This window comes from Podarcis cretensis, assembly GCF_951804945.1.
Source record: "Podarcis cretensis genome assembly, chromosome: 3".
Classification (NCBI taxonomy): Eukaryota; Metazoa; Chordata; class Lepidosauria; order Squamata; family Lacertidae; genus Podarcis; species Podarcis cretensis.
In genome coordinates, this window is record NC_137172.1 from 88,651,085 (window position 1) to 88,670,720 (window position 19,636).

At 40.8% G+C, this 19,636-nt stretch overlaps 1 protein-coding gene and 1 pseudogene across 6 annotated transcripts in view; one reads left to right on the plus strand and one right to left on the minus strand.

The window, feature by feature from the left end:
- The window catches only part of ADGRB3 (adhesion G protein-coupled receptor B3), a 458,204-nt gene that overhangs the window by 229,778 nt on the left and 208,790 nt on the right, over nt 1–19,636 (minus strand). For all 5 annotated transcript variants that reach the window (XM_079970372.1, XM_079970373.1, XM_079970371.1 and 2 more), the window contains 2 exons: nt 14,400–14,594; nt 1,637–1,705 (listed from right to left, as the gene is read on the minus strand). In XM_079970372.1, coding sequence (XP_079826498.1) covers nt 1,637–1,705; nt 14,400–14,594 — 264 coding nt within the window. The remainder of the gene's footprint in view (nt 1–1,636; nt 1,706–14,399; nt 14,595–19,636) is intronic.
- Nucleotides 10,002–10,466, plus strand: LOC307212935 (dynein light chain roadblock-type 2 pseudogene; annotated as a pseudogene). The gene has a single exon. The product of its transcript is annotated as a dynein light chain roadblock-type 2 pseudogene (transcript).

Genomic DNA, 19,636 nt, shown 5'->3' on the forward strand with positions numbered 1-19,636 from the left:
CTTTTCCCATGTAAAAATCTACGGCAGTACAAATTGTTCTTGCTCAGTTGTTGATCCACTCCCACCCAAACCCAAGAAAATGTGCTGTAGTTTTTAACCATCCCCCTCCCCACCAAAACACACACACACACACACACACAGCATCGTAACCTGGTTAATCCTATGGAAGGACTTTTGAAAGTCTTCATTTGAAGTTCATCATCTCATGGGTCATAAAATATGCATGTATGGTTTATAATACACAATGAATATTTTACCTAATCTAAACAATGGCAACTTGTTGGAAGTGAGCTGTTTCCAGCTAAGCAATCTCATTCTGTTTTCTTTCAAGCACTCTGAATTAAATATGTGCAAACCTAGGAGAGTCTCGTCCTATTTTCTTTCCTGGATACGACATGATTTCCTGGATGTGACATGACTAACTGTGCAGCTTTGAATCTGAGAAAGATACCGCTCCATAGTCCATTTGATAGAACAAATGTCCTAACTTTTTGGCAGGGATTTATTTATTTACTGAAAGCTTATGCCTTTTCCTTCTACCTGTTAAGGGCATCCAGGGCAACTTGCAGCAAAAGTAGAATAAAAAGTTAAAATATACATACATTACCATGACATTAAGAAACAGCTTCAAAACAGCATTAATAAAACAGCAGCCGTACAAAGCTTGATAAAATAAGAATATCTATCTCAAACGCATGCAGTTTATGCTAGTTGTGAAGGTTGTCTGCATGTGCACACGCAATGTACACATACTTGTATGAATGGCTGCTATAGCTTTTAAAATGTGAGGAGGAGTCGGATTATTTGTTAATACTCTTTGGAATTTGAATATATTTCTATCAACGCTGGGGTAAAACAGGGATGCTCTTGGCAAATGTATTTTCACAGACTGCATGACTACATAGGAGCAGCCTTGCTGGATCAGAAGAAATGCTCACTTAGTCTTAACATCCTGCTTCTCACAGTGGCCCATCAGTTGCCTATTGGAAGCCCACTAAGCAGGGTCAAGGGCACAGCATCCCTCTCCCACGGTTGTTTCTCAGCAGCTGAAATTCAAAGGCATGCTGCCTCTGAACCTATAATGCCTGAAATATATTCATTATGAATAATAGCTATTGATCACCTTAACCTCCATGAATCTGTCTAATCCCCATCTAAGATAGTGTTCACCACCCATCTTGCAGAAACAAAGTTCCTAACATTTATTACCGTATTTTTCACTCTATAGGACGCACTTTTCCCCCTCCAAAAATGAAGGGGGAATGTGTGTGCATCCTATGGAGTGAATGCAGGCTTTCGCTGAAGCCTGGAGAGCGAGAGGGGTGGGTGCGCACCGACCCCTCTCACTCTCCAGGCTTCAGGCAGCTATCTGCAAGCCTTCTGAGCGCAGTGGGAGTTCCCAAAAGCTTGGAATACTCTCCTTAATGTGGTCCAACAAGACCTTCTTTTCCCAAGTGTGTGTGGGTACTGAAAACCTATTTGTTCGGACAAGCATTCAGTCCTAAACAATTTGCCTGTTTTAATCCAGTGATAAATAACCACTTAAATAATGCACACAAGTAATGTCATTCTTTCTAGGTCAGGTAAGGGGGAAAGTTTCCACCAGCAAATGACTGGTAAATCTACACAAATTTACCTGCTGCGCGTCTTCCCATTTCTCTTTGTTCTCTTCATCCAGAAGGTTACTAACTATTTGAAAGAAGTTCTGAAAATTCAAGAAGACAATGAGCTTATATAACAGAAATATATAGCATGCAACGCAATAAAAACTTTGTAGTATGTATAATGCTACTTTATATAAGGCTTGCAGCTGAAACATGGTAATGGAGAGTCCCCCTCTGTTGGCAGTAGCACATGTTCTGCTCTTCAGATGTTGTGGACTACAGCTCCCATCATCCCTGACTAATGGACATGCTGGTTGGGGTTGATGGAAGTTGGAGTCTAAAACCTCTGGAGGGTACCATGTTGGCTACCCCTGCACCAAGTAAAAAATAACAGTTGTGGGTTTGTGATTTCTTTTGGCTTTCACCTGTACCAGTATTCTTCTGTCAATACTCAAATGAACTTATCAGGGACATTTTGTTTCCATTGGTCATTTTAAATTCTGTTGGCTGCTGCAGTTACCTTAAAGATAGAATATGGGCATCTGTCGTAGCAGAAATGCTCACATGAGAGAGATTTTCTAGGAAGCAAATTTATTATTTATCCCCACCCCCAGGATGTATGGGTTTATAATGCATTGCATACATTTCAAAATCAGTATACTAAAAAAATAAAATAAAATAATCCCCTTATCTAAAATAGTTTTTTTTTTAACACATGGAGTGCACAAACTTGTATACTGAACTGTATGGGCTAGTGAGGTTGCCAACTATGGCAATCAGTTCACATGTTATCACAACCACGCAGGCCTTTCTCAAGTGTCAAGAAAAGCAACCATCTGTTAAGCAAAAGTTGCAATCCATTCTTGAAGAAATACCATTTTTCTTATTTTGTCTTTCATTCCCTCTTATGTGGCCATACCAGAACCAAAATGGTCTTAACTACAAGAGCAATTGTGTCCCTGAATTGTTTCTTCACTAATTTAAAATTTTGTCTCATTAATTAACATTGCCCGCCAATAATGAATAAGCCAAACCTATGCAGCACAATCCTATTCTACCCATTAAATCAATTAAAAGTGTCAGCCTTGTAAATGCCATTACACACTTTTTTCTGTCAGATACTTTTCTCAACCTTTTTGAGCTTAAGTTATTAGTTTCTATCTCCTCCTTCTTGGAATATATTTACATAAACCACATCTTGGACAGTCCACATCTAGGATTGTACTAGGTAGCTTTTAAATACCACATTTTCTGTCAATTAGTTTCTTTCAAGTTATTCTCAAAACTCTATTTTTAACCACAATAAATACTTCAATCCATTTATACCACTTCTATCTTTAGCTGTAAAAGTTGGGCTCAGTTTCGATAACTTTTTTTTTATAAGTAATCCAGGTTTATCCATAGTCTGTCAATTATCCTGTTACTATTTACATTTTAAAATGCAGGCCTTCAAATTGATCCAAGGTCAAAAAGAAGCCAAACTGTACTGTTTTTTGCACTGTGCTTAACCAAACGTGAACACAATATATTCATTCTATATTCCTTCTGTTCCAATCACCTTTTCAAAATGAAAATAGATGTTGCTAGACAGGGCTGGCCCTATCATGAGGTGAAATGAGACAACTACCTCAGCAGTGGGAGCTGGGGAACAGCGAATTAATGCAACATTACTCCGCTGCTCAGTGCCTGAGGGCCCCAGTCCTGCCACTCAACACCTGGCCTAGGGCAGGGACTGATGGACTCTATAAAGGACGGCTGCCGCCACCACCGCCGCTGCTGGGCAGAGCAGGCTCCATTTTGTTTTGGTTTTTGTTTAAATTGCTGTTATTTTTTACCTATGTCATTTTAAACTGTGACATTAATGCTGTATTCTTAGTTTTAGATTTTGATTTATGTGGAAATTGTTTCCCATTTGGTTCTGTATTTTTTATGTGGTTTATTTATTGTTTATGACTTTTGAAATTAGGTAAATCTTGTTATGCTGTAAGCCGCCTTGAGCATTGTTTTTTAACTATGGAAAGGAGGCATACAAATAAAAAATGATGATGATGATCGTGGCTGGCCACTGCTGCAACCGCCACCCATCTGAGAAAGACTCCTGTCAAAGTGTTCTGCAAAGTGCCCATCTCATCCTCATGTATCTTTCTAAGGGCAAGGTCTTATAGCTGAGGTGACCAGGAGAAGAAGAAGAAGAGAAGAGTTTGGACTTGATATCCCGCTTTATCACTACCCGAAGGAGTCTCAAAGCAGCTAACAATCACTTTTTCCTTCCTCCCCCACAACAAACACTCTGTGAGGTGTGTGAGGCTGAGAGACTTCAGAGAAGTGTGACTAGCCCAAGGTCACCCAGCAGCTGCATGTGGAGGAGCGGAGACGCGAACCCAGTTCACCAGATTATGAGTCTACTGCTCTTAACCACTACACCACACTGGCTCTCACTAGCTTTACCTCAGCAGCTAGAAATGCTTATTAAAAAAAGAGAGAGAGCTAAAAATACTAAAATAACTTTAAACCTCCAGCTAATCTGTAAAGAGAATTTCTAGTTGTCCTGACAAAGTGGCAGTGGCACAGGCACTCTCCGGGACCACCTTACCCATAATGCCTCATTCTGAGGAAGGACCCCCTCGCTCACAGAAAGTCGAGAGACTTCCCATGCTACCCCCACATTGTCAATGGCAAAACAATTTAAAAGTAAGGGAGGAGAGGTGAAGGAGTGACAGATGAGAGCAGTAGTAGGATGGCTGCTTAAGGTGCTGCCACGCATTGTACTGACCCTCATAACAGGTGTCTTTAAGGGCTGAACAAGACATATGGGAACCTGGGTTTCTGCCAAATGGCTGCAAAGCAATGTGGGGGTAAACATGATTTCCTAGGGGTGGGGAAGTGGTGGATAGAAGGGTCTTAACCTTTCTCCCACCTGCCTCTTTTTTTCTTCATCTGCTGCCTGGGTCCATTTTCCCCTGTGACATAACATACATACACCCAGAAATCCAAGCAGATTAACAGGATCTGGAGGGAGAAACTATGGGAGGAAGGAGGCAGATGCAGGAAGAGTTAAGCACACAAACTCAATGTTTGTGATGCATAATCTAGCCCTCAGTTCTTCAGAAATTATGGCATGCTGGCATTCCAAATATTAGCTGTCAAAATAAATCTAAGTTTCCAAAGCCAGGGCATAGTCTGGTCATCTTGTGTCTAGACCCGTTGTTGCAAATGTGACGTGAGAGTGCCAAACCACAAATAAATCTGTGCTCAAATCCTGAATACTCTTTGGAGGCTGAAGCACATCCCTTCTGCATTGTGTGAATAAATATTTAAAATACTAACCTTTCTGTCTTCCATATTTTACATCTCCACATGGGGAGGAAAGCTTTTCACATCACTCAGTGACTTTGCACAGTGGCTGATTAAAGTTAAAATTCATATGATCAAACACACACACAACAATCCTTCACACTTGATTGTAAGTGTGGGGCAAAGGTTTTTACTTTCACAACTACATCATGAAAGCAGCTCCAGATTATGTCATAATGAAGGTCCTCTCCTAAGCACATGCTAAAGATCACTGACTCTTTGAACACCCTGGAATTTGTTTCCAAGTAATCATTCATAATGCATATTACTGCAGAGAAGAGTTTAAATACTTCATCACTACCAATATAATCTTGATATGTGCATAAAGTGGTATCTCGGGTTAAGTACTTAATTCGTTCCGGAGGTCCGTTCTTAAGCTGAAACTGTTCTTAACCTGAAGCACTGCTTTAGCTAATGGGGCCTCCTGCTGCCGCCACGCCGCCGGAGCTTGATTTCTGTTCTTAACCTGAAGCACTATTTCTGGGTTAGTGGAGTCTGTAACCTGAAGCGTATGTAACCTGAAGCATATGTAACCCGAGGTGCCACTGTAGTACCCTACTTCTACAGAAGACACATAAAACTATTCAAAAAACCAGTTCTGCACCGCAGTTACGTCTAAACATACTTAATGTTTGTCAATGTTAATTCCATTAATTATATATATTCATGGCAACATGGCAGCTAAACCAATTGTTGCCAAAACTTTAATAACAAAAGCTCTTAGTACATTGTGGTGTTCACCTTGCCTGTTTCTGCAACTGACACACCATACACTGTGGATTGTCTATGTTAAGTTGTGGGCGAACATATCAGATGACACAGTGATTCTTCCAAAGCAGCTCTGTATTTGTAAGCTGGAACAGAACTGAACTGAGGAGCTCAGTCAGCCTGCTTATATAGAGCTCCACTAGAATGCAACAGTAACCATTTTCTGTAACTAGCCAATCACTGAATGTCACTTTCGATCCTTCATTTGCATAACTATCTACAGTATCCCCCTGCTGGCCCAGGGTGTACATAACAGTCTATTAATATACTACCATTACATTTCATATCAAACACCTGTCTTCATAACTTATTTTTAGAGGGGATTGAACTGGGGTGAGGATTTCACATAATGAAGGTTTTGATGGACTTTCTGGATGCATGCCAGTTGAATGTTGGTTGAATTTGGGCTATAGGGTGATTTAAAACAGGTAACAAAGAGGCCTTTCCTGAACATAGACTATAGGAAGTTGCTGTATATCATGCCAAACCATTCTTCCATTTAGCTTGGTACTGTGTACACTGATTTCAGGCAGGGGACCATTATCAGCCATACCTGGAGATGCCAGGGACTGAACCTGTGACATTCTGTATGCCCTGCATGTGCTCCACAACTGAGTTAAAACCCTTCTCCGAAATTGCTGGAAAGCCATTAAGTGGCATCATAATGTGAATAAACCCTTAATTAGAAAATTCACAAGTGCAAAAATTACTACACTGAAAATTCACAAGTGCAAAAATTACTACACTGACTAATTAGAAACGGGAAAGACAATTCTAAAGACTCAATCCAGTCTTCAATATCAAGGCAGTGGGGAAACTCTTCATTGAATTTACATTGGGGATATATATTTGCCAGAAAATATGTAACACACCCCTCTAATATCCTACACTGCATCACTGGAACAGCAGTAATATATAGCCCATTATAAAACAGAGTGTGAATATGAGATGAGAAGGAGCTTAACCTACAATATTCCTCCCTAAAGAGATAACTTCATTTCTATAATTATTCCCTTCCCAACACCTCTGGAAGCATAAAAGATTACAAGGCTAACACAGACATCCCCTAAATGTGTCCATACTTCTAAAAGGTTAATTAAAGGCCACAAGAAAAGGCTTTCATGTTAAAAATGTCCAGAGAGCCTTATTGATTTTAATTTAGCTTTAAATGTCTTATTAGCACAATGCAAAACATCTAAAAAGCAATGTGATTTTAAGCCAACAAGCTCTAAAAAACAGAATTAGTGGTAACCCCCCCTATATTCTCAAATGCTGATGTTGTTTTCTCTCCTATTAAGAATTTTGCAGCACCTAGGGACGCGGGTGGCGCTGCGGGTTAAACCACAGAGCCTAGGACTTGCCGATCAGAAGGTTGGCGGTTTGAATCCCTGCGACGGGGTGAGCTCCCGTTGCTCGGTCACTGCTCCTGCTAACCTAGCAGTTCGAAAGCACGTCAAAGTGTAAGTAGATAAATAGGTACCGCTCCGGAGAAAGGTAAACGGTGTTTCTGTGCGCTGCTCTGGTGCACCAGAAGCGGCTTAGTCATGCTGGCCACATGACCCGGAAGCTGTACGCCAGCTCCCTTGGCCAATAAAGCGAGATGAGCACCACAACCCCAGAGTCAGCCACGACTGGACCTAATGGTCAGGGGTCCCTTTACCTTTTTAGGGCACTCATGGTACTAAATGAGAGGCCCTGTCTGAATAATATTCTTTGTGGGTAGGCACTATTCATGGGTGGACAGTGGAATTATTCCATTAGGCTTGCCTGTCCCTCCTCTAGATATTCCACTTGAATGTTTGCATATAGTCTACATGGGGGAAATCCATGTAGACTATATAGGCCTCGGGAGAGCTCAAGGGTCGGATGGAGAGGATACTGTGGGTGATGGTAAGGAAAGCCGCTGAAAGGTCCAGTAGGAAAGCCGCTGAAAGGTCCAGTAGATCCAACAGGCACACACTCCCCTTGTCCAATTCCTGGTGCAAGTCATCCACCTAGGGGACCAAGACGCTTCTGTCCCACAACCAGGCTTGGAACTAGAGTGAAATGGATCTAGATAATCCATCTCATCCCCAAACCCCTGGAGATGGGACTCCACCACATGCTCTAGTAACCTAGCCCAGAAATGCAGCGCTGGAAACTGCTGATAATTATCCAATATGGTGGGATTCAGGGAAGGATTTTTCAATAGAGGTCTTAACACTGCCTTCTTTAGGCATACTAGGATCCTGACTTGTTGTATGTAAGGAGGCACTGACCACTCCCTTTACCTGCTTGGCCAGTTCCCCAGTGGCCTATTTAATGAGACAGGAAGGGCAACGATCTAGCACACATGTGGTAGCTCTCCAAGGATCCCTTCACATTCTTGGGCTGTACAAATGGGAAAGAATCCATTATCACTGGAAAAACTGGAGTCAAAGTTACCTCTGCTGGGACTTTATCAACTACAGCAAACAAGTGGGAATGGATCTGAAATATTTTTTTCAGTAAAGTACTGAGCAAATTGTTAAGGGTTTAGTGGGCTTTTGTATTTTGACTTTACCAGTCCTTGTACCAGACTTGATCTCCTTCCGCAGGGCCTGTAAGACAGAGCTATTCCACCTGGCCTACAATTTGAATTAGCCTGATCCTCTATTCCCTTTTCCCTTTCCTCTTCTATGAAGAAACCCTTTCTGGGACCCGACATTTAAATTCTTATTCCCACACATCCTTGCTGGCCCTAGTAGGACCAGTTAGCCCTGGTGATCATTCAATGTCTACTGACTGGGGTCCCCCCCAAAAAAATGACCCCTGAATTTTTGAATTTTATTGATATTAATGCTGCATTTTATGGTGTATTCTATGCTGTTTTAAAGTCACATTTTAAACAATGTTTTATATTTGCTGTTAGCTGCCCTGATTTTAAACCGGGAAGGGCAAGGTATAAATAAAAATTTATTATTATTATGATTACCTTTGTGGAAGTTTGTGCCATGTCAAGGACTGACACCATCACTGATGTGCATGCTGCTTCAGAGACTTTGGTGCATGCAATGCCAACATCTCTGAACCTCAAATATGCATCCTCACCACACACATGCGGGACCTGGCAAGGCCCACAAACATTTATGTGTGCCATTGCTGACATAGTTTACCTTCCCTATGGTGAGATACTTAAATACTTAGCATGCTTTGTATAATTTTATTTTTTTAAAAAGCTTTATGAACTCCTTGCACATATCCAAAGACTGCAAAGTGTTATGAATCAACTTAATGTCATGATGTAATCAATGTGCATTGCAGGACATACTAGAAACATAGCAGTTGTTGTGGGGCCTGTTTCTAAAGAGATATGCTGGAATCTGATGAATTCTGGGCTAGATTCCAGCTTAGAGAATCTAATTCTGCCAAAAGCCATCCAGGGGAACACTGGTAGTCTCACACTTTTTTACCCCAGCTCTTTGTTGGGCAGGGGTTGACAGGAAAGGCAGTTGGGGCAGATGAAGTTAGGAAGTGGTGTGTGGTGGGGTGAGAGGTAAAGGTAAAGGGACCCCTGACCATTAGGTCCAGTCGTGACCGACTCTGGGGTTGCGGCGCTCATCTCGCTTTATTGGCCAAGGGAGCCGGCGTACAGCTTCCGGGTCATGTGGCCAGCATGACTAAGCTGCTTCTGGCAAACCAGAGCAGCGCACGGAAACACCATTTACCTTCCTGCCAGAGCAGTACCTATTTATCTACTTGCACTTTGACATTCTTTCAAACTGCTAGGTTGGCAGGTGGGGTGAGAAGAGCAGGGCAATAGGTGAATTATCTCCCAGCCTATGCATTTTGCTTTCTGCTAGACTGATGATTTGGGATGCTATGTGGAGTCAAATATGTGGCTTGGTATTTGGGTCTCAGATCCAAACTCTATCTTGTACTCAGTTTTTTGGGTACGCGTCTTCCCTTTTAGCCTCACCATACTATCTATGAAAATAGGTATTTAGTTGCGGCCACAAATTTTGACTAGCCACACTTATCAAGGCCACCATTTTATTCTCTTCATGACACTTTCTCAAATTTCAGGCCTGAAAAGCTGGTGGACCACTCAGGTTGCTCCTTTTTAACACCCGAGTTGGAACATGTTTTAATCATGCATTATAATTGTTTGCAAAGAATTAAGACAAACTAGACTGGTACAAAGCAAATGCTTTGTGACTTAAATATTTATCAGATATTTATTCAAATCAATTTGTGGCATTACTTGGGCACTTAGAAGTTTGGTACAACTCTTGAGATATTTAGAAAATGGAGGCCTTTGAGCCTTCCCAGCTGAGCAATGGCAGAGGTAGAAGAAACTTTAAAGAGGATCCAGTCACATAAAGGAGTTATTGGAACTATTGCCGTAAATGCAGAAGGCTTCCCAATCAGAACCACTCTTGACAACTCAACTACAGTACAATACGCTGGTCTCCTTCATCAGTTCATGATGAAAGCAAAAAGCACAGTGAGAGTTATCGATCCCCAGACTGATCTAACCTTTCTCAGGATTAGATCAAAGAACCATGAAATCATGGTTGCCCCAGATAAGGAATATCTTCTGATTGTTATCCAAAATACTTGTGAATAGACCATCCACACCAATTTTATGAGAACTGTGCTACAATTTTAAAATAACATTTACTACAGCTATATAAAGGCATAACATACCACTAAGAAACATTTCCAGTAACTTGTCAGGAAGTTTGCAAGCTAAAATCTCTCGTGTGTGCAAATACATTGTATTTGTAACTGAATTAATAAAAGTGTGTCTAACTGCTTAAAGGACAATAAATGTAAATGCTTAAAGCACGTGTAGAATTTTTAAAGAGAAAGATTTAGAATTAAAGCAACAACTTTGATTAACAGCACACATTTCCTCCTGAGATTAGGTTGGCACCTACGTTAGCTAATTTTCATCACCAGCTGACAAGATTCTTATTCTGCTAGGCCTTCTGAAGTATGAAAATGGCCTGTGATGATTATTTGTTGTTTGATCAAAGGTAATTGATAGATTAATAGATGCGCATATTTGTGTCATTATTTTACTGTTGATTTCATGTTCTCATAAATATTATTCTATTATGAATATTGTGATTACTTTCGTAATGAATGATGGAAAATATATATACTGGAAACTAACTAACTAACTAACTAACTAACTAACTAACTACCGTATTTTTTGCCCTATAGGGCACACTGGCCCATAGGGCGCACCTAGTTTTTTTTTTTTTTGGGGGGGGGAAATAAAAAAAAATTATTCCCCCCCCCAGCCGCGGGGCCCGAGCTTCCCCCGACCGCAGCCCCCAGAACAGGCTGCTATCCGCAATCCTTGCGAGCCTGGTGGGAACTCCCACCAGGCTCGCAAGGCTTGCGGACATCTGCCCGAAGCCCGAGGTGCGCTCCGGAGGATGCCCCGTGCTTCAGGCTGCAGGCTGCTGCCTGCAAGCCTTGCGAGCCGCCCGGCGGGAACTCCCACCGGGCTCGCAGCGCTTGCGGATAGCTTCCTGAAAGCCTGCATTCACCCCATAGGACGCACACACATTTTCCCTTCATTTTTGGAGGGGAAAAGGTGCGTCCTATAGGGCGAAAAATACGGTAGCTAACTCTGGCTTCAATCTTAAGCTTCCCTTCTTTTCATATGCACTTTCTGCATGTGGAAGTGGGAAAGAGAATTTTCATTGCACATTTCTCAGTGCTATTTTTCTAGAAAAAGAGGTGCCAGAACTCACCATGAACGCCTCCTTTGTTCTCTTTATAATGGCAATGGAACTGAGTTCTAGCGAATTCCAGCTGAAAAAGAATCCCTGACCTTTTCCTTGCCCCTGTGGGGCCACCCTGCACTGTTTTGATGGACATGAAAACCTCCAGAACATATTTCCAGAGGATATAGGGGCTACAGAAAGGAACAGAGAATTGCAAAAAAAAAAAAAAAAAAAAAAAAGTGCTCCCCCCCCCCCATATGCAAGAATGTGAGCAGAGTTCAGCTCATGGGAACTTTAGATCTAGGCCGTTGTGTTTCTATGAACATTTGAGGCATTTTTTTAAAAAAGCAGGGTAAGAGCCTAAGCAACTTTAATTCTTCACTTTTCCATGAATCATTAATGAAAGTTCTGCAGCAGATGATGGAAACATCCTACAGCCAGAGTCAATTTACAGCAACATCTGTTTTCTGTCTCTTTTTTCAGTTTATGCCTCAAGTATAGGTGCTTAGCAAGCTGAGACACATGAATAGGTAATGCTATTCTAGGCTGCATCAACAGAAGTATAGTGTCCAGATCAAGGGAAGTAATAGAACCACTCTATTCTGCCTTAGTCAAACCACACTTGGAATACTGTGTGGCACCACACACTTCTTGGCACCACAATTTAAGAAGCATGTTGACAAGCTGGGATGGGTGCAGAGCAGGGCAACCAAGATGATCAAGGGCCTGGAAACTAAGCCTTATGAGGAGCGCTTGAAGGAGCTGGGTATGTTTAGCCTGGAAAAGAGGAGACTGAGAAGAGATATGATAGCCATCTGTCACATGAAGGAGGGAGCATGCTTGTTTTCTCCAGTTGCAAGAAAGGAGATTCCGACTAAACATTTGGGAAAACTTTCTGACGGTAAGAGCTGTTCAGCAGTAGAACAGACTCTCACAAGAGGTGGTGGACTCTCCTTCCTTGGAGGTTTTTAAGCAGAGATTGGACGGCCATCTGTCATGGATGGTCTAGCTGAGATTCCTGCATTGCAGGGGTTGGACTAGATGACCCTCCAACTATAAGATTCTTTGTCAGAAAAACAAAAACAAACCACAAGTGTGGGCCAGTGTTAAATGCATGCTCAACATTTGACTTTGGGATACAGTAGGATGCTGCAGAAACAACACTGCAAATGTGTTCATATTTGTATGGTTTCAGATCCTGGGTTTATCAAGATGGTCAGCATCAAGATATCAGTTGTCTTCAGGTAGGGTTTGAGGAGTTGTGGGTAAAGAACATGCAATCCTGCATCCAGCCATGCTTAAACAAACCAGCACATCTGTATTAGCCCCTGCAGTGTCATTTATTTGCCATTGTAGAAAGAAAGTTTGCATCCAGGAGGTATTGGGGGAGGTACTTTCTTGCTTACTTAAAAAGCCCTAAACTCTTAATGACAGTAGTTCAAGATGAAATCTTAAACTACAGAAAATAGCCAATATAATGTCCATTCTGTGCAGGATTGACATGCAAATTTCTGTGGTGTTTTTTTTTTAAAGGAAAAGTTTGGTACAGGAAGCCGAGTACAGGAAACCCAGAAAAATGCAGTCCATATATTCAAAGTTATTAGCCAGCATGAAGTTCTTTCCCCTCATAGACTTCAATTAAAGTCACACTGCTATCATCTAATTAAAATAATTTATTGTCCTAGCAGACAGTTACATGATGTATTCTGAGTAGCTTGATGGATGGTCATTTTATTTATTTATTCCCTTAAATTAATATCCTTCCTTTCTTCCATCATGAGACCCAAGGCGGTGTACATATGGTTCCCAAGCAATCACCCATGCACACATTGACTAGATTCAGACCTGCTTAATTTCAGCAAGTTGGTGGTCTCATGTGCCTTTAGGTTATATCCTGGGACCACCAGACACTAGCGTTCATGGCCATTCTTACTACTTAACATTCTGCTTTAGGTTTTGATACAGGAGGTGTGCTTAAGAAAGATTATGTCTCTTGTGATTAGTTAGCTCTCGGTGGCTACTATTCAGGATGGCTTTGCGCCACCGGCAAGATCAGAGGCAGCACGCCTCTGAATACCAGTCACCAGGGAAGAGCAGTGTGAGAAGGCTATTGCCTTCATGTGCCTGTTTGTGAGCTTCCCACTGGCATCTCATTGGCCACTGCAGGAAACAGAATGTTGGAAAAGAGAAGCTTTGGGGCTTATCTTAAATTCTTCTCATGCTGCCCACAGTGGGTTTTTTAATTTTATTTTAAGGATGAGCAAAACTACTATCCTCTCTGTCTGACTGTAGAGTTGAGTTAAAGCAGCCTTTGTTGTCTTCTCTTTTAACACTAATTAGGATGTGGCTTTATCAGATTGAAGTACCTAGGATAAACGGTGTCAAATTAACGATGTTGCCATTGTTATGTTTGCTTTTGCTGCAGCCTAAATGCCTGATACAAAGACTTTCTGAATCAGCACATATGTTCAGGAGGTAGTCACTTCCAGCTATCTCATAGCTCAGTGTGACAAAACAATTAATTGTGCTGGCTTTGCAACCAATCGAGTCTGTATTGAAGGCAGGTATGCCAGTTACAGAGCATCAATTTCTTATCAAATATTACATGTCAGCAATAATGAAAACTGTCGTGCCTTTAATCCTAGTGGCCATTCACTACATAGTGAATGTAAAAACAAAATGTGGAATGCAGAAACAGATTTCACTTTACTGCCAAAGCTGAGCTCGCCTACTCTCCTGCATTGGTCATGCTATCTGGGGCAGATGGGAGCTGTAGTCCACAACAGATGGAGGGCATCATATTGGAGAAGAGTGATCTAGTTCAGTGTTTGGTCCTCTCAGTGAAAGCAGCTCTCTAAGATCTCAGGCAGCTGCTCTCCTCACTAGAGATCATTTTAACTGGAGATGCCAAGAACATTCTATTTACTTAGCTATGGCTACTTAGCTATGCTCTACTAGTAGTTTCACTTACCTGGACTCCATCAGAAGCTGGAATGTAGCTTGCTCTTTTAAATGTATCTGTAACATTTCTGAGAATTTCCACAGAAACCAAGAGATCCCCAGCATAAAAATTCTTCCTCTGAGTTAAATCCAGAAGGGTCTTTGTCACCTGGGACATTCCTTCACCTGCCAGTGTCCTCTGTCCTTTTGCAAGATGTTCTTTAATCTGTGAAAGTTAAAACAGTGTGATAAATATTAGAACCTACTTTACTAAATAGTCCCAGACTCATCACCAAATGAACTTGAGAGATTGCTATGAGGATATTCTAAAGAAACTGGAATAATTTACAGCTTAGCCATGATGTCAATTTTACATAGGATGTCATGAAACACATTTAGGGGGAAATAAGAGAGCTACTTCTTAATTTTTCCACAAAGAAATATGCTGGGCCAGAGTAAACTACTGAGTTGGAGAATCTGGAGGCATGTTATTAAAAACCCCCTCAAAAAACCCCAAAAGCCACACAGCTGCAGTCATTATACTTAGCTTTCATATACTTTTTTTGTATGAGAACTTCAGACACATTACATTGCCAGACTACATAAATAACCACTTTATGAGAGCAATCTCCATTCTATTCAAGTCGCTGGCAAAACCTTGATTTATAGGTTCCTTTGTATTTTGATGCCTTAGAGATAAGAGTGTCTCTCTGAAAAGAGTATCACAATAGAATGTTTCAGGCTCACTATGTTTTTGAGCAATTTATCCCTAAAGATGAGCAACCAATAGTTTCCAGGCTTGTTGAAATTTATTTTGGCATAATAAACTCTAATTTGCACACATAGTTTTGTAGGATGAAAAATCTCATTCCTATCAGTCTCCGGGTGACATTCATATGCTTCTTTTTTCCTTGTTCTCCTGTTTGTTTGGATTGTGTGGCCTAATCCATTTGAAGAATACAAAAGGAAGCTACTTCAGGGTATGGGACTGGGTTTGGTGGCTGATGTTACCACAGTTCTTATACCTGACAGCTGTAGGTTTATATGTATTATTAGTAGTATTTATTACTTGCCTTACATATATGTCCCAAGGCAATGTACCAAATATAATAAAAGCAGTTTAAAATAGTTGCAGAAGAGACAGAAGAGTTTAAAAACAATACAAAACAAATACCTAGTCATCCAGTTGTGAAAGCTTGACATAGGTAAATGTTGAGAACAAAGGGAACCAGTTCCCATGGAAAGACAAAATCTATGAATCACTATATGCATATGCAGAATTTATGGGGACCGTCTATTACACTTTTCTCCTTAGCTGCCAGTTGGTGCAAATTCATTAGTTTCAGCTGCCCCTTAAGCCAAGTCAATAGATATATTACAGCATGCAGCAGGAGGATGTTACAAAGCCAGCATATTACCTTTTTGTACCATAGGTAAAAGTGAAAAGTGAAAGGTGCCCTCATAAAGAGCAAATGATAAAATGGTTTCAGAGAGATGCATGCAACAATAGCCCCCATAAATAAAAAAATGGCAGTCATCACTTTTGAAACAACCACCTTCAACTTCTTTTTATCACTCCTTACAACTATCAAGAAAGGGTCCCAATACCTTACTCGAGGAAGAATGCTCAAATGGGCCCAGGGAGAGGCAGGATGGAGAACAAGCTCGTGGGGACTGCCATCTCTCCCTAACCGGTTTTGTAAATACTTAAGGCAAATACCAATTTTTTTTGCCTGTGAAAATAGGTTCTTGCAAAAATCCTTCCATATTGCTATACAGTATTGAGCTCTATGTTTGTTTGTCTGTAGGCTCTGACCATAAGGAGTCCATAATCTGTTCAAATCTGGCATGGAAATGAACTTGAAACCAGAGGAGGAATTCAACACTGCACTCTTCTGATTGTTCCATCAGTGCAGGTGTTTTGGCTTGTCAGATGGAACAATCACCAGCCCCACCCACCCCATTCTGGAAGCTCTCCTAATCCCCTCCCTGGTATCAATTTCAGGGGGCACAGGGGCATGGGATGAAACTGCATTGTGTAAGTGGAAGTCTTCATAAGTTGAATCCTGCTCTGTGTGTTTTATTTTGTGATCAACTGTGACAAGAGTGTCTTCTGCAAGTTTATCAGTTGAACAGCTGTTACACTTATCAGCCAGTCTGTATATTCATGGCAAATTAACCATTCTTCACATACTCCATATACTACAATATCATTCCATAAAGTGGTCTTTAGATCACAGCTGGGGAACTTGTGTTGCTCTAGATGTTGCTGGACGACAGCTCCCAACATTGCTGATCATTGGCTAGGACAACATCTGGAGATCTATAAGTTAGCCACCCCTGCTATAGATTGAAGGTACTATTAGAATGATTTGGTAAGAATAAGCTGGGCTCAGATGGATGGCTTCCCTTTGGGTCTCTGACATGTAAAGTGAGGCAAATATGTGTTGTGTTCCAAACTACCGAAAGGAGAAGTTGCTACTTGATATATATTTTGACTGAGATTCTGAATACAACTCAGCTTCTTGTAGTTATCAGGTTAATGTGTAAGTCACAAAGCAACATGGCAGCGGGGGGGGGGAGGCTTACATTGCTGAAGAAAGTTGCTCTGGTCGACAGTGCTATTCTTCCTATGTGAAGGTCATCTTTTAGTGCACTTACATGCAGGCTTATTAAGATGCAGTTTATGAGCCATGAGATGGTGGAATAAAGGAGCTGTTAAAGTGGTACTTCAACTGCTGTCTCACAATAGATGTGCATATTGAAAATTGGTTTTCATTAGTTAGTGGACATTGATCTGGGATCCAGAGTGCCCTAATTTTTGCTGAAACACAATACATAGTGAAAGTTGGAAACCCAAAGTGCAGTGTACAGCTACTTCTTTTCCAGTCACTATAGCTACTAAAACCCAAAGTGGGATGATGGGGTACAGTAAGGCTGAAAGGAAATATCACAAGGATTGTGAATGATGTAACTATACTTACTTTGCAACCTTTGCTGATTGATATGGATGTTATGGGTTCATTAGTAATTTGATCTGGGTACTTCAGGTCAAATAATTTAATTATTTATTACATAAAATTCATATGTCACTTAGTTGAGGAAAAAACCTCAAAATCATACTTGAAAACATTCGAAAGTTAAAATACTAAAACAGATTAAAATTACATCAACAATGTCAGGGCTCCCTGGCTGGGTCAGGGTTGAGAAAGCTGCCAAAATGGCAGGGATCCAACATTGGTTCTGCCTTCCTCCCACACCAGAGCAGAAGCTCTGGTGCATCCTATGGCTCCTATGTCATCCTCCCAGGGGTCACAGGATTGCACCCTATGGGGCTGTGGTCAACAGTCATTCTACTTGCACAGAGTGAACCCATTTAAATGAATGGACCTTACTTTAGTTTCAGTGGGTCTGCAAACCTTTGAGCGGCATTTGTTATGTAAATTTTGTTGTTTGTAGTAGATTTTTAAAATATATTTTATTATATATATATATAAAACAAACAAAACTAACAGAGTGTTCCAACAATTCAACAATAGAGGAAAACAACGAAGCACGGCCAGGTATGTGGTAAGAAAATCTGTCCATCTGTCATGGATGCTTTAGTTGAGATTCTTGCATTGCAGGGGGTTGGGATAGATGACCCTTGGGCTCCCCTCCAACCCTGTGATTCTATAATTCTATAAAATGAAAAATCTATTTCGCATGTAGTAGAATTATTACAAAATTTATTTCTCTATTGTGTTTGGTATAGAATTATTCCTGTGAAATATATCTACTGCTTAGTTTCATAAATCGGCCTGCTTTGCTTGGCTTTGGGTGAAACCACTAGCTGCTGCTGCATAACTTTCTTAGGTTTTGTGGTTTTTACATCTATGTACATATATGTTCTTACTATTTTTGTTGTATATTTTCTCAAGTCTTCACCTTGCGAAGGTAATTTTGGAAAAAACTACAAAATAAATATAAATGAAGCAGAAGAATTGAAGCGCATAGGATTTGTAGCACTAAGAGGTACAGTGTTCATCAGAAAGCGAGGACAGATAGAGCAAATGTAGTAGATTCAGCCCTGGAAATAGTTTCATTCTTAAAATTCTCCCCATGTTTGCTTTATAGCATTCATTCTTTTCTCTAAATACTGCAATTGTCGCTGATTAAACCAGCTGATACTGGAATGCTGTGTGAACAATTTGGCTGCTGCTGGTGCTTAACCATGGGGCATGTCTTTAAGATTTTGTGTTCTGCCTTTACGTAATGTAAATTGACAAGAGGGGGGGGGGGAATAAAAGGAAAGGAGAATGAGGTCTCCGAAAAGCTTGTGACACGTGCATGCACACACAGAGCGACAGATATATTATAGCCAGCAGTTAAATTGCATGGGTCTTCTCATTCAGGGAATAAAGACTTTGTGTTTTAAACAGCAAGTATTCTTCAAATGAACCCTGTTTTTTTTACACTGTGTCATGGCACTTGGTTTTCATCTCAATATTGGTATTTCTAGCTACAGATATTTGTTTTGCAAACATGAATTACATTTGTCGTGCTGCAGTGTTTCTCAAATTACGGCCGAGAATTAAAATTCTATCGGTTCATGTTCAGTTCACCAGAGGCATAGTACCTGTGGGTAGAGGAGTTCCTTCCCCTGCCACTCTCCCTATGTGAGCAAAGGAATATTCATGCAGGCAGAATTACAGGCCATATTGGGGAATGGGAAGTCTGTATACATGCACCATATTCCCACTGAAACTTTTCTCATCTGTTCAGAGCAAGTTCATTGTTCCTTAAAGAACAGTGAGGGGGAAAGCTTGAGACACACACATGCGCCCTCATTCCCTCAATGGCTTTGTGTTGGTGGCAATATAGGATGGATAAAAACAGGACTCTGTTGAGCCTATGGTAATCCTGTCTACGTGTCTGGATTGTGTCCATACTTATTTGTTACAATCAGTATGGGGAAAAAAAGAAAGCTTAATAGAGTACAGAACTGAAGACACAAGGTGAATACAGGGTTGTTGTTTCTTCAAGCACAAAAATGCAAAATTCAAGCAATTTCTTCTCTTCAGCATCCACGTGATAGTTTTAAAAAGCTATGCATGGCTTGTTGCGTAAGTCATTCACTAGAATCATAATTCCCGAACTATTACATAAAAGGCATTGTGGCATGGAGATAAACGATTTTCTTCCCAATTGTTCCTTTCCACAAAATATAAAATGGCATAGATGCTTGATTAATTTATTGCATTCCTTGTTTTCATAGTTATTTGGGTG